The 14,390-nt window shown below is 36.5% G+C and overlaps 1 protein-coding gene across 2 annotated transcripts in view; it reads right to left on the bottom strand.

Moving 5' to 3' along the window:
• The window catches only part of SCFD1 (sec1 family domain containing 1), a 142,744-nt gene that overhangs the window by 32,155 nt on the left and 96,199 nt on the right, over positions 1-14,390 (bottom strand). For both annotated transcript variants that reach the window (XR_004348513.1, XM_032623103.1), the window contains exons 16-17: positions 11,095-11,165; positions 8,076-8,155 (exon numbers count right to left, since the gene is read on the bottom strand). Coding sequence is in view for 1 of the 2 variants with exons in the window: in XM_032623103.1 (XP_032478994.1) it covers positions 8,076-8,155; positions 11,095-11,165 (151 nt within the window). In the remaining variant the exon portion in view is untranslated. The remainder of the gene's footprint in view (positions 1-8,075; positions 8,156-11,094; positions 11,166-14,390) is intronic.

The following is a 14,390-nucleotide window of genomic DNA, read 5'->3' as shown; positions in this document are numbered from 1 at the left end:
TAAATATAAATAATATGTATCTATCTATCTCTAAGTAATAAAGGGTTAAATAAAGAATATTACATTTATATGGCTGAATATCACGGAAACACTAAGTACTACCATTAGAGACTACAGCTGGAACCTTGAGCAACATGGGTTTGAACTATGCAGGTCCACTTATACTCATATTTGTATCAATAAATACTACAGTACTACATGATCTGTGGTTGGTTGAATCCATGGATGTGGAACCAGGGATACAGAGGGCCAGCCCACTGTAAAGTAATACTTCAATTTGTAACTGTGCAGAGGGTTGGCGTCCCTAACCCCCAAGTTGTTCTAGGGTCAGCTGTATTTAAGACGATGAAAAACTGGCATAATGAAAGTAACTGGAACTCTAGAATACAAACTGCATCTATAACAATGATTTCCTGATTAAAAATATAAATATGTAATATGCATATAGAAGGATAAACAATACGGTTTACAGTAGACTCTGAATGGGGAGACTACAGGTAAATTTTTACTTTCCTTATACGTTTCTGAGTTTCCTAAAATTTTCTTCAATAAACTGATATAACCCTTATAATTAGAAAGAATGTTACAAATTAGAAATTATATATTGAATACTTTGTAACCATGTAAAATGATGCCCAAGACTGCCTTTCCTCTTTTAACACCAAATATTTGATTAGGGAGTTCCACATAAGTCATAATGTAAAACACAATGACATATACGACACAGCCAAATATTTAAGTGTATATGTTATAAAAATTAGAAAAGACAGTTTTCGGTTTCTTTTGTTAAACTAAGGTTTGTTGTCTACTTTTTTCTTATCATAAGAACACAGTGAAGAGGGCAGACAGCAGAAGCAAGAAGAACTACAATTCTGCAGCCTGTGGAATGAAAACCACATTCACAGAAAGACAGACAAAATGAAAACACAGAGGACAATATACCAGATGAAAGAACAAGACAAAACCCCAGAAAAACAACTAAATGAAGTGGAGATAGGCAACCTTCCAGAAAAAAAATTCAGAATAATGATAGTGAAGATGATCCAGGACCTCAGGAAAAGAATGGAGGCAAAGATCGAGAAGATGCAAGAAATGTTTAACAAAGACCTAGAAGAATTAAAGAACAAAGACCTAGAAGAATTAAAAAACAAACAGAGATGAACAACACAATAACTGAAATGAAAAATACACTAGAAGGAATCAATAGCAGAATAACTGAGGCAGAAGAATGGATAAGTGACCTGGAAGACAGAATGGTGGAATTCACTGCTGTGGAAGAGAATAAAGAAAAAAGAATGAAAAGAAATGAAGACAGCCTAAGAGACCTCTGGTACAACATTAAATGTAACAACTTTCATATTATAGGGGTCCCAGAAGGAGAAGAAGAGAGAAAGGACCTGAGAAAATATTTGAAGAGATTATAGTCAAAAACTTCCGTAACATGGGAAAGGAAATAGCCACCCAAGTCCAGGAAGCGCAGAGAGTCCCATACAGGATAAACCCAAGGAGAAACATGCCGAGACACACAGTAATCAAATTGACAAAAATTAAAGACAAAGAAAAATTATTGAAAGCAACAAGGCAAAAATGACAAATAACATACAAGGGAACTCCCATACGGTTAACAGCTGATTTCTCAGCAGAAACTCTACAAGCAAGAAGGGAGTAGCATGATATATTTAAAGTGATGAAAGGGAATAACCTACAACCAAGATTACTCTACCCAGCAAGGATCTCATTCAGATTCAATGGAGAAATCAAAAGCTTTACAGACAAGCAAAAGCTAAGAGAATTCTGCACCACCAAACCAGCTCTATAACAAATGCTGAAGGAACTTCTCTAAGTGGGAAACACAAGAGAAGAAAAGAACCTACAAAAACAAACCCATAACAATTAAGAAAATGGTAATAGGAACATACATATTGATAATTACCTTAAACGTGAATGGATTAAATGCTCCAACCAAAAGACACAGGCTTGCTGAATGGATACAGAAACAAGACCCATATATATGCTATCTACAAGAGACCCACTTCAGACCTAGGGACACATAACAGACTGAAAGTGAGGGGATAGAAAAAGATATTCTACGCAAATGGAAATCAAAAGAAAGCTGGAGTAGCAATTCTCATATCAGATAAAACAGACTTTAAAATAAAGACTATTACAAGAGACAAAGAAGGACACTACATAATGATCAAGGGATCAATCCAAGAAGAAGATATAACAATTATAAATATATATGCACCTAACACAGGAGCACCTCAATACATAAGACAACTGCTGACAGCTATAAAAGAGGAAACTGATAGTAACACAATAATAGTGGGGGACTTTAATAGCTCACTTACACCAATGGACAGATCATCCAGACAGAAAATTAATAAGGAAACACAAGCTTTAAATGACACAATAGACCAGATAGATTTAATTGATATTTATAGAACATTCCATCCAAAAACAGCAGATTACACTTTCTTCTCAAGGGCACATGGAACACTCGACAAGACAGATAACCTCTTGGGTCACAAATCAAGCCTCGGTAAATATAAGAAAATTGAAATCATATAAAGCATCTTTTCTGACCACAATGCTATGAGATTAGAAATCAATTACAGGGAAAAAACCATAAAAAACACAAACACATGAAGGCTAAACAGTATGCTATTAAATAACCAGGAGATCACTGAAGATATCAAAAAGGAAATCAAAAAATACCTAGAGACAAATTACAACAAAAACACGATGATGAAAAACCTATGGGCTGCAACAAAAGCAGTTCTAAGAGGGAAGTTTATAGCAATACAAGCCTACCTCAAAAAACAAGAAAAATCTCAAATACATAATCTAACCTTATACTTAAAGGAACTAGAGAAAGAACAAACAAAACTCAAAGTTAGTAGAAGGAAAGAAATCATAAAGATCAAAGCAGAAATAAATAGAAACAAAGAAAACAAGAGCAAAAATCAATAAAACTAAAAGCTGGTTGTTTGAGAAGATAAACAAAATTGATAAACCTTTAGCTACTCATCAAGAAAAAGAGGGAGAGGACTCAAATCAATAAAATTAGAAATGAAAAAGAAGTTACAATGGACACTGCAGAAATACAAAGCATCATAAGAGACTACTACAAGCAACTCTATTACAATAAAATGGACAACCTGGAAGAAATGGACAAATTCTTAGAAAGGTATAACCTTCCAAGACTGAACCAGGAAGAAATAGAAAATATGAACAGACCAATGACAAGTAATGAAATTGAAACTGTGATTAAAAATCTTCCAACAAACGAACGTCCAGGACCAGATGGCTTCACAGGGAAGTCTATCAAACATTTAGAGAAGAGCTAACACCCATCCTTCTCAAACTTTCCAAAAACTGCAGAGGAGGGAACACTCCCAAACTCATTCTATGAGGCCACCATCAACCTGATACCAAAACCAGACAAAGATACTACAAAAAAGAAAATTACAGACCTATATCACTGATGAATATAGACACAAAAATCCTCAACAAAATACTAGCAAACAGAATCCAACAACACATTAAAAGGATCATACACCATGGTCAAGTGGGATTTATTCCAAGGATGCAAGGATTCTTCAATATATGCAAATCAATCAATGTGATACAGCATATTAACAAATTGAAGGAGAAAAACCATATGATCTCAAGAGATGCAGAAAAGCTTTTGACAAAATTCAACACTGATTTATAATAAAAACTCTCCAGAAAGTGGACATAGAGGGAATCTACCTCAACATAATAAAAGCCATATATGACAAACCCACAGCCAACATCATTCTCAATGGTGAGAAACTGAAAGCATTTCCTCTAAGATCAGGAACAAGACAAGGGTGCCCACTCTCATCACTATTATTCAACATAATTTAGGAAGTTTTAGCCATGGCAATCAAAGAAGAAAAAGAAATAAAAGGAATATACATTGGAAAAGAAGAAGTAAAACTGTCACTGTTTGCAGATGACATGATACTATACATAGAGAATCCTAAAGATGGCACAAGAAAACTACGGGAGCTAATCAATGAATTTGGTAAAGTTGCAGGATACAAAATTAATGTACAGAAATCTCTTGCATTCCTATGCACTAACAACGAAAGATCATAAAGAGAAATAAGGAAACAATCCCATTCACCACTGCAACAAAAAGAATAAAATACCTAGGAATAAACCTACCTAAGGAGGTAAAGGTAAAAGACCTGTACTCAGAAGACCATAAGACACTGATGAAAGAAATGAAAGATGACACAATCAGATGGAGATATACCATGTTCTTGGATTAGAATAATCAATACTGTGAAAATGACTATACTACCTAAAGCAATCTACAGATTCAAAGCAGTCCCTATCAAATTACCAATGGCATTTTTTACAGAACTAGAACAAAAAATCTTAAAATTTGTATGGAGACACAAAAGACCCCAAATAGCCAAAGCAGTCCTGAGGGAAAAAAACGGAGCTGGAGAAATCCGACTCCCTGACTTGAGACTATACTACAAAGCTACAGTAATCAAGACAATATGGTACTGGCACAAAAACAGAGGTAAACCCATGCACCTATGGTCAACTAATCTATGACAAAGGAGGCAAGGATATACAATGTAGAGAAGACAGTCTCTTCAATAAGTGGTGCTGGGAAAAATGGACAGCTACATGTAAAATAATGAAATTAGAACACTCCCTAACACCATACACAAAAATAAACTCAAAATGATTAGAGACCTAAATGTAAGACCGGACACTATAAAACTCTTAGAGGAAAACATAGGCAGAAGAAGAACACTCTGTGACATAAATCACAGCAAGATCTTTTCAGATCCACCTCCTAGAGTAATGGAAATAAAAACAAAAATAAAAAAATGGGACCTAATGAAACTTAAAAGCTTTTGCAAAGCAAAGGAAACTACAAACAAGACGAAAAGACAACCCTCAGAATGGGAGAAAATATTTGCAAAAGAATCAACAGACAATGGATTAATCTCTAAAATATATAAACAGCTCATGCAGCTCAATATTAAAAAAAACAAACAACCCAATCAAAAAATGGGCATAAGACCTAAACAGACATTTCACCAGAGAAGACATAGAGATTGCCAGAAGCACACGAAAAGCTGGTCAACATCACTATTAGAGAAATGCAAATCAAAACTACAATGAGGTATCACCTCACACCAGTTAGAATGGCCATCATCAAAAAGTCTACAAACAATAAATGCTGGAGAGGGTGTGGAGAAAAGGGAACCCTCCTGCACTGTTGGTGGGAATGTAAATTGATACAGCCACTATGGAGAACAGTATGGAGGTTCTTTAAAAAACTAAAAATAGGGGCTTCCCTGGTGGTGCAGTGGTTGAGAGTCTGCCTGCCAATGCAGGGGACACAGGTTTGTGCCCTGGTCCAGGAAGATCCCACATGCCGCGGAGTGGCTAGGAGCGTGAGCCATGGCCGCTGAGCCTGCGCGTCCAGAGCCTGTGCTCTTCAACAGGAGAGGCCACAACAGTGACAGGCCCACGTACCGCAAAAAGAAAAAAAAAAGCAAAAATAAATAAATAAAAAAAATAAAAATAGAATTACCATATGGCCCAGCAATCCCACTACTGGGCATATACCCAGATAAAACCATAATTCAAAAAGACACATGCACCCCAATGTTGATTGCAGCACTATTTACAATAGCCAGCTCATGGAAGCAACCTACATGTCCACTGACAGACGAATGGATAAAGATGTGGTTCATATATACAATGTAATATTACTCAGCCATAAAAAGGAACGAAATTGAGTTATTTGCAGAGACGTGGAGGGATCTAGAGACTGTCATACAGAGTGAAGTCAGAAAGAGAAAAACAAATATCATGTATTAACGCATATATGGAACCTAGAAAAATGGTACAGATGAACTGGTTTGCAGGGTAGAAACAGACACACAGATGTAGAGAACAAATGTATGGACACCAAAGGGGGAAAGTGGCGGGGGGTTGTGGTGGTGGTGGGATGAATTGGGAGATTGGGATTGACATATATATACTAATATGTAAAAAATAGATAACTAATAAGGACCTGCTGTATAAAAAATAAAATTCCAAAAATAAGAAAACAGTGAAATAAAAGCAAATTGGAAAAAAACCAAACAGAAATATAGATAATAAAATGCAATCATAACTCAGTGATATACCTGTTAACAACTTGGTATATTTCTCTTCTATGCATATTTTTTTGATACACTTGAGATCAGAAGCATATTCCATCCTCTAGTCTTAAAAAAATTATTTTAAGAAATAATCTGAAGATACTGTTGTAGAAAATTTGGAAATAAAGAACCCAAAAGGAAAGAAATTCTACTACTCAGAGTTACCCACTATTAGCATTTAAGTGAACAGAATTTTAGCTATGCAATTATATGTATATATGTGTATGTCCATACACACACACACACAAATGGATGGATAAATGGTTAGATAATAGGGATCGTAATGTAAAAAATGTCATCTAAGTTTTGGCTCAAGTGTTACCTACCCAGAGGCTTACCCTGATCTCCTCAACAAATTTAGCTAATACCTCAACAAATTAAGATCTTATCACTTAGTTTTATTTTCTTTATATCTTTTAATATGGTGAATATGGTTTAACAGAACTCTGTTCATTTGTTTGCTTATTGACTTATTGTTCCCTCAAAACAAATGTAAATTCAGTGAAAGTAGGAGCCTTCCATAGCATGTTTACTATTGTATTCTTTTAAAAATAAATTTTATTTATTTTTATTTTTGGCTGTGTTGGGTCTTTGTTGCTGTGCATGGGCTTTCTCTGGTTGTGGCGAGCAGGGGATACTCTTTGTTGTGGGGCACGGGCTGCTCATTGCAGTGGCTTCTCTTGTTGCAGAGCATGGGCTCTAGGCACACGGGCTTCAGTAGTTGTGGCACGTGGGCTCAGTAGTTGTGGCACGTGAGCTCTAGGGCGCAGGCTCAGTAGTTGTGGCGCATGGGTTTAGCTGCTCCGCAGCATGGGACACGCAGCTCGAACCCGTGTCCCATGCATTGGCAGGCGGGTTCTTAACCACTGAGACACCAGGGAAGCCCCACTATTGTGTTTTTTTTGCGGTACGCAGGCCTCTCACTGTTGTGGCCTCTCCTGTTGCGGAGCAACAGGCTCCAGATGCACAGGCTCAGTGGCCATGGCTCACGGGCGCAGCTGCTCCGCGGCATCTTCCCGGACTGGGGCACGAACCAGTGTCCCCTGCATTGGCAGGCGGACTCTCAACCACTGCGCCACCAGGGAAGCCCTCCACTATTGTATTCTTAATGTCTAGAAGAGTCCCTAGTCACTGAGACAAAGGAAGTTATTTATCAAACAAATCATTGAATAGTAAACTATATTTCACTTTGTAACATAACATGGCCATTTCTCAATGGTCATTAGAGTAAGTCGTCCACAACATGATTTTTAATGACTCAGTTGCATTCCTGTGGAAATGACATAATTTCAATCCTTGACATTCAGGTTGATTTTCAAAATTCGATTATTACAATCGCTTCTAAGATTTTACAACTCCAATTTCTTCTTCGAGATTCATTTTTAAGAGAAGTGCTAGGTCAAAGCTATTCTTTTAAAAAACTTTTTATACCAGCCAGCAAAATTTTGACAATTTATATTTCTAATAGTAGAGTATAAATGCATCAGTTAATTTTCCTGGATCCTTGGCACAATATTTTCGAAATCTCTGCATTATATTAATCTGCATTTCTCTGATTATTAGTGAAATTAAAACATTTAAAAAATGTTTTTGAGACATCTGACCCACAACATTTCAGTCTTTGACTTTCTCATCTCACATCTTTGAAGAAAATATAGGAAAAAATATGTCTAGGAAAGAAAGGCATCACTATTTTATATAAAGTTGTGGAAAGGGTGGGGGAGATAAGGAAATATTTATGCCATTGAATAAAAAAAGTACCAAGGCACTGTTCAGTTTTCTTAGTAACATTCCCATTTTCTTGGGAACTCAACTTCCATTGTACTCTCTTAAATGGTAAGAACTGAAGAATAAAATAAAACTTACTTCCACTGTTTGATATATTGTAAGGGATTAAGGTTGCATCCAGCATCAGTTAAAGCTTTTTTGTATTGCTCCAAATCAGCCTGAAATAAGAAAAGAATCATATGACAAGAACTTTTACTTTCATGAAAGAGACCATTTTGTTTGTTATCATTGGATTAATCAGAAAGTTAGACTAAAGGCATGAGCACCTAAGTAGAGTGGAGTGGTATCTTAAGGGAGTACCCAAATGAGCATGAGATAAAAATCACGTATAATGAAAATTACCTTTGATAGGCTCCCAAATCACCTATAAAGTACAGTATTTTGTCATCCCTCAGTAAGCCTAACACAGTTTTTCCTCCACTGTTGACACAGATTGCTTGTCCTTAGGATAAGCATTAAATGAAAGATCTGGCTTGATCAAGAATATTCCAAAATTGGAAACATGAGAGGAATGATGTTGACTTAGGGGACCTGCAGATTCAGGTTATCCCATCTCATATTCACTGCAGAGGTCCAAATTTATTAACTGAACAGCAGGTGTCCTACACTTTTTAAGTAGTTTTCTTTCTTTTTCTTTTTTTATTTCCTGATGAGTAAAGTCTAGTTGAATTCGGATATGTCACGGGAGCCTATCATCACAGTGACTCCATTATAAAAATTTAAAAGAAAGAAACTTTTAAGCTCACCATCAAATCAGAGACGTTCGCTACTTTGCATTTTGGGGGCTATTACATCAGTAGTCAAAATTTGCGTCAAGCCACTTAATGACCACTTAAACTTATGAAAAGACATAATTCTTACCAAAAATAAATGAAATAAAATAATGTGGTCAAATTAAGGGAAACTGCATTAAGTTTTAAAATCATATATTCCTAAGAAAATATAAATAGGCTATTAGAATCCCTTAAAGGAACACCCCCATTAATGACAGAGATGTTTCTAGAAAGAAAACTATACAGTAATCCCCTCCCTTCAGCAGTTTTGCTTTCCATGGTTTCAGTTGCTGTGGTCAACTGAGGTCTGAAAATACTAAATGGAAATTCCCAGAAATAAACAATTCATATTGTGTGCTGTTTTGAGTAGTGTGATGAAAACTTGTGCTTTCCTGATCAGTCCTGCCCCAACCATTGACATCATCTGCTCCTGACATCTAACAATCGACACCATCATGGCTTGATGACACAGGATCATCTGAAGTAGATGATTCTCCTTCAGTCAGGAGGTCAATAGTAGCCTAATGCTACATCACCATGCCTGTGTCATTCACCTCACCTCATCTCATCATGCAGGCATTTTATGAGCTCACATCATCATCATAGGAAGGATGACTACAGTACAATATATTTTGAGAGAGAGTCCACATTCACGTAACTTTTATTATAGCATATTGTTATAATTATTCTAATTTATTATTAGTTGTTGTTAATCTCTTACTGTGCCTAATTTATAAATTAAACTTTATCATAGGTATGTATGTATAGAAAAAAACAGTATATATGGTAGTGGGGGGGGGAACGTTTGGTACCCTCCATGGTTTCAGGCATCCACTGGGGGTCCTGGAACATATCTCCCTTGGATAAGGGGGGACTAATGAACTTCCTTACTGAATTAAAATAAAAGTCAAGAAATGTATTCTTAGGATAAAGCAGAATTGATCTAAAGCAAATATTGGGTGTACTTTGCTGTTGTAACATGCCAAACAAAAAGAAGACTTACAATCTACCGACATTAGAAAAATAATTGCTACCAGCAAAGGAAAGGAGTTTACAACAGCCATATCATTCTAGGTGTCATTCCCAAGTTCCTTATGCTAGCTGCTCATCCAGTAAAATTATACGAAGTTAACATTAGAAAGAGTTAACAGGTCTCTAACCCAGCAACAAGACTGATAGCAAAATCACTGTCTTCCTTCACAGTATTACTTCTACATACTTAAAAAAATTTTTTTCCTCAGAAGCAATTGATGGCTTATTACAGAAAAAGAAAACAACAAAATATCCCACAATCTACTCTTCCAGTGATAAAAAAATCTAGAAAGGAAGATAGATTTTCCAATCATTCTTAGAAATTTATTCTGATATAAAAAGTAGCTTTTTTACTGCAATACAGTCTCTCAACTTTATTTTTATATGGATCAAATGATAGATGTGAATCTGAAGTTTAATCTTAGGAAATTATTGATACATTATTTATATAACTTTTGGAAATTTAGATATTTTCCTCCAAGTGACTTCTCTATATTCTATAATGGACATTAGTTTTTTTGTTTTTTAATTTGTTTGTTTATTTTTGGCTGTGTTGGGTCTTCGTTGCTGCACGTGGGCTTTCTCTAGTTGTGGTGAGGGGGGCTACTCTTCATTGCGGTGCGGGCGCTTCTCACTGTGGTGGCGACTCTTGTTGTGGAGCACAGGCTATAGGCACACGGGCTTCAGTAGTTGAGGGCTCAGTAGTTGTGGCGCACGGGCTTAGTTGCTCTGCGGCACGTGGGATCTTCCTGGGCCAGGAATCAAACCCATATCCCCCTGCACTGGCAGGCGGATTCTTAACCACTACACCACCAGGGAAGTCCCTCGACATTAGTTTTAAAACAACAGCAAAATATTACCAAACTTTTACTTTAGGTTAAAGCAAAATTCCTTGTAAGGAAAATAAGTATTAGTGGCTATAGCTCAAAGAAATGGAACTTCTAGGATCATCACATCATGAGAAATGATAAGATCAATCTTTCAAAAGGCAGAGCAAACTTGGTTAACTTAGTTTAGAATAGTTATTTTCCAGAAATAAGAATTTTGGTCATGAATTCAGTTCATATTCTAACAACTTAAAAGTGGTAAGATATTTCATGAGTAAATAGTTTTCTTGGTGACAATAAATACTGCTATAATATTCAGCGGTAAATAGAACTAGCCTTACGAAATTGTTTTTCTTTTAAAGGAAGGAATGAAGTAATTACTTGGTTACAGTGATTTTTACTTCTATTTTCTGAAACAAGCGAGTATTCTCCCTTCCTCCCAATAACTGAATACAGAGGACATACCTCAGAAGGTGCTTGCTGTGCACTTATGTAATAGATAAGAAACAGCCTCATTTTATCTTCTGGAGTTCCTGCTACAAAGGGGAAAATAGATAAGGAAAAAAAGACTTTCATAATTCTGGTTGTTATGTATTATAGTCAACACTATAATCTCAAGGCATACATAAATGTGACAAGACAAACTAAGGTTCTTGATTCAAATCATTTAACGTTATAGGCACTAAATTACAACCATGTAAAACACAGATATGGAAAAAGATTAAATACTATGGGATTACAGGGATAAGCTATGGAAGCACCTCTATTCTATCTTCCAAACTGTCTATAGTGTTGTGATTTATGTTTCAGATCTAAACTCAAAAAGGTATAGGTAGGATAATCATACAATTCTAAAACAGTACACTTTTGAGATGAAAAGGGGGATGCTAGTAATAAGTATGTAAGGACAACTGGTATATAAATGGGACTATCCTGGGAAACCAGTTGCATGGTCCCGTTAGGTACTGGGTTATGAAAACCTGCTGGCTAAAATCATCTAACTGAGCCTAAGGTCATACTTTGGAAACTGGAGCCACTAAATATACATTTCTCCCCTTTCTGAAGGGTCTATGAAGATTTGGAAAAACCATATGTCTATAGTATAATAAACACCATTGTATTATGCAGATTATATCTGCCTGAAATTTTAAGACAAAACAAAAGATTTCAGAGAAATTTCTTGCTTGCAGTGCATCCTTTGAGCTACTACTTCTATTATCCAAAGCCCGAGACTGTCCAGGGAATCCTTTTATTTTCCCCTCAGTAGTGGGTGTACTTCGATGCAAAGTGATAGGCACTGGTCATGGGTAACTCAGTTTCACTATTCAACAAATACCAATATGTACTCTCACTTCAAAGTGTGTCCCAATACGTAAGAACTCAGAATTGTTATACTTTATTATAGAATAAAAACAAGAATAATTTTTTCAAAACATATTGACTGATAACCCATTGATTTTCTATCTTCAAATTATCCTTACTCCCTAAATATGACAAAGACTGGTAATAAAGATCAATGACAGGTTCTCAAACATTCTCATGCTTACAAATAAATATTGTAGTTTAGATATACTTAAGTAGGTTACTGGATTCAGGGTTTTGTTTAAATACTAGGAGAAAGCTGATATTTTTGTTTTAGCAGGTAATTAGCCTCGACGGGTTCAGGCCAAAGCTCCTACCAGCCTCTGTGAGCCGTCTCCATCATGGATTCTATTTTTAAAATGTTTGCAGTGCTACTGGGATCTGTCCCACTGCCCAGCAGCCAGTACGGGAACTTGGAGGTCATCTAGTCCTTCACCTCTCAGTCTTTGGAATGCTGTTTAGGATCAGATTCATGCACGTACAACTCAGAGGTGAGCCCAGGAATTCATAAACAACTTTATGGGGTTGCTTTCCTGAGCTCCTTCCTTCTGCAATCTCCCTGGTACTTTCCAGTTTCTTCCCTTTTTAGTGCTCCAGCCAGAAAACTTTGGCTTTAGGTACCCTGCTCCATTGTGTATTTCCTGCAATTATGACGAAGCACTTAGAGGACAAAAAGAAAAAGAGGAACGGGGCTTGCTGTAGGCTCTTGGAACAATGGCTCCTAAGATACGAGAGACAGGTTCCCCTCCCTCAGAGTTTTAGGGGCCTGTGGGTTCCTGCTGGTGCTTTTAATATCCGCAGCACAGAGCATAGCCTCTTCAAGCTGACGTCTGGGTCCTTTGGACATGTTCCATCATGTTTTAAGTACTTTTCTTGCTTTCTGACCCAAGAAAATGTTTCAGGCTCATTTTGTACTTTCTCTCCCTGGAATCAACCATACTCCAATGAGTCCTAGTGGAAAGTGGAATATATAAGGCTAAAATTTTTACTACTGGGGAACTGTGGCTCCTAGCCCTGCTCAGTTGGCAGAGTTAGGGAATACATATATATGTGTACACACACACACACACACGCATATCTGTATTTATTTCTCTATTTGGCAAGTATTTAACAAAAACACCAAGTCTACATCAGTACCTCCAATTCCAATCCAATATTACTAGGGTTCATTGTAGTTTTCTTCATTTCCATAGTTATAACTTCCATTTCTGACAGTGGGAAACCTGGCTCCCTTTTTATTACCCGATATATTTACTTATTTATCCAGTCCCCTGTATGTAACAAATATCTTATCTCTGCCACTGTCCCCTTGCCTGCATGGACGTTATCTCCTCCACTTGGGCTCTGATTCTCTACAATGGACCCACCCACATGCCTGGTTATAATTCTCACCCCACCTGAGCCAATGTTTGGTCTGTCCTATGCAGGGTCACCCCCCTTAATCTGATAGGACTCTTATACCCTTATAACTGCTCCTACATGTGGACACTCCACTCACTTCACTTGGACTTTGACACTTCATGCTGGATTACCAACCCTCCCTCTACCGGATATGTGGATGCCCTTCTCATCCTGCTCAGGTTCTGACATCTTGTTCTGGGCTGAAGTGGTACTACACTGCTACTTTGCATGAATGCCTACCTTGCTCTGCTCTACTTAATGTCTTTAATAATAAATGGTTTGAGAAAGTAAGGGAAAGGAAAAAGAAAGGTTCTCATTGCTTTTTTTAATCAACACACTTAATTGCTTCAACTTTACTCAAAACTTATTGTAAATAACAAGGAATAGCTCTGAAGTGATGGACTTAGATGTATCTTTCATATTTTTAATTGTAAAGTACACATATCTTCAAAATGTTATGTTCTCCCCACAAATCTAACTTTTTAAAAGTGTGAGAAATACTATGCCTTCTCAGAAGCTTTTATGAATAGAACCCTTTAATTACAAACAAGTAAAAAAATTTTTTTAACTTATTTTCCAACGTGACATAAAATCTAAAAGTCACACCAAAACTATAACTCAAAAAACACTATTATTTACTCAAAGAGCTTGTATGTAAAATATAAGCTAAAGAGCTTATAGCCTTTTTATTCATTTTTCAAAAGAGCTGAGATTTGAATCGAAAACTCTTCTGAAATTATTAAGCCTGTAAAGTCTAGAGAATTTTAGTGGCTAAAATCCTGTGAAGATCTTATGATCATTATGATTGAAAACAATGATTAGATTATATTTTCTAAGTACAAATAGTTATATCTTGTTTTAAGAAAATCTAACAAACATATATTTAGATAAATATAAAGGGATTGTCTACAGAGTTTCTCTAAAAGTGAATTCCCAGGGGCCTCAGACGTGAATCTGGGGTGCAGACGCCTGTCAAGCCCAGGCGGAATCCCTGGCGC

Source organism: Phocoena sinus, chromosome 2 (genome assembly GCF_008692025.1).
Source record: "Phocoena sinus isolate mPhoSin1 chromosome 2, mPhoSin1.pri, whole genome shotgun sequence".
In the NCBI taxonomy this organism is placed as follows: Eukaryota; Metazoa; Chordata; class Mammalia; order Artiodactyla; family Phocoenidae; genus Phocoena; species Phocoena sinus.
This window is presented reverse-complemented; position numbering and strand designations above follow the sequence as displayed.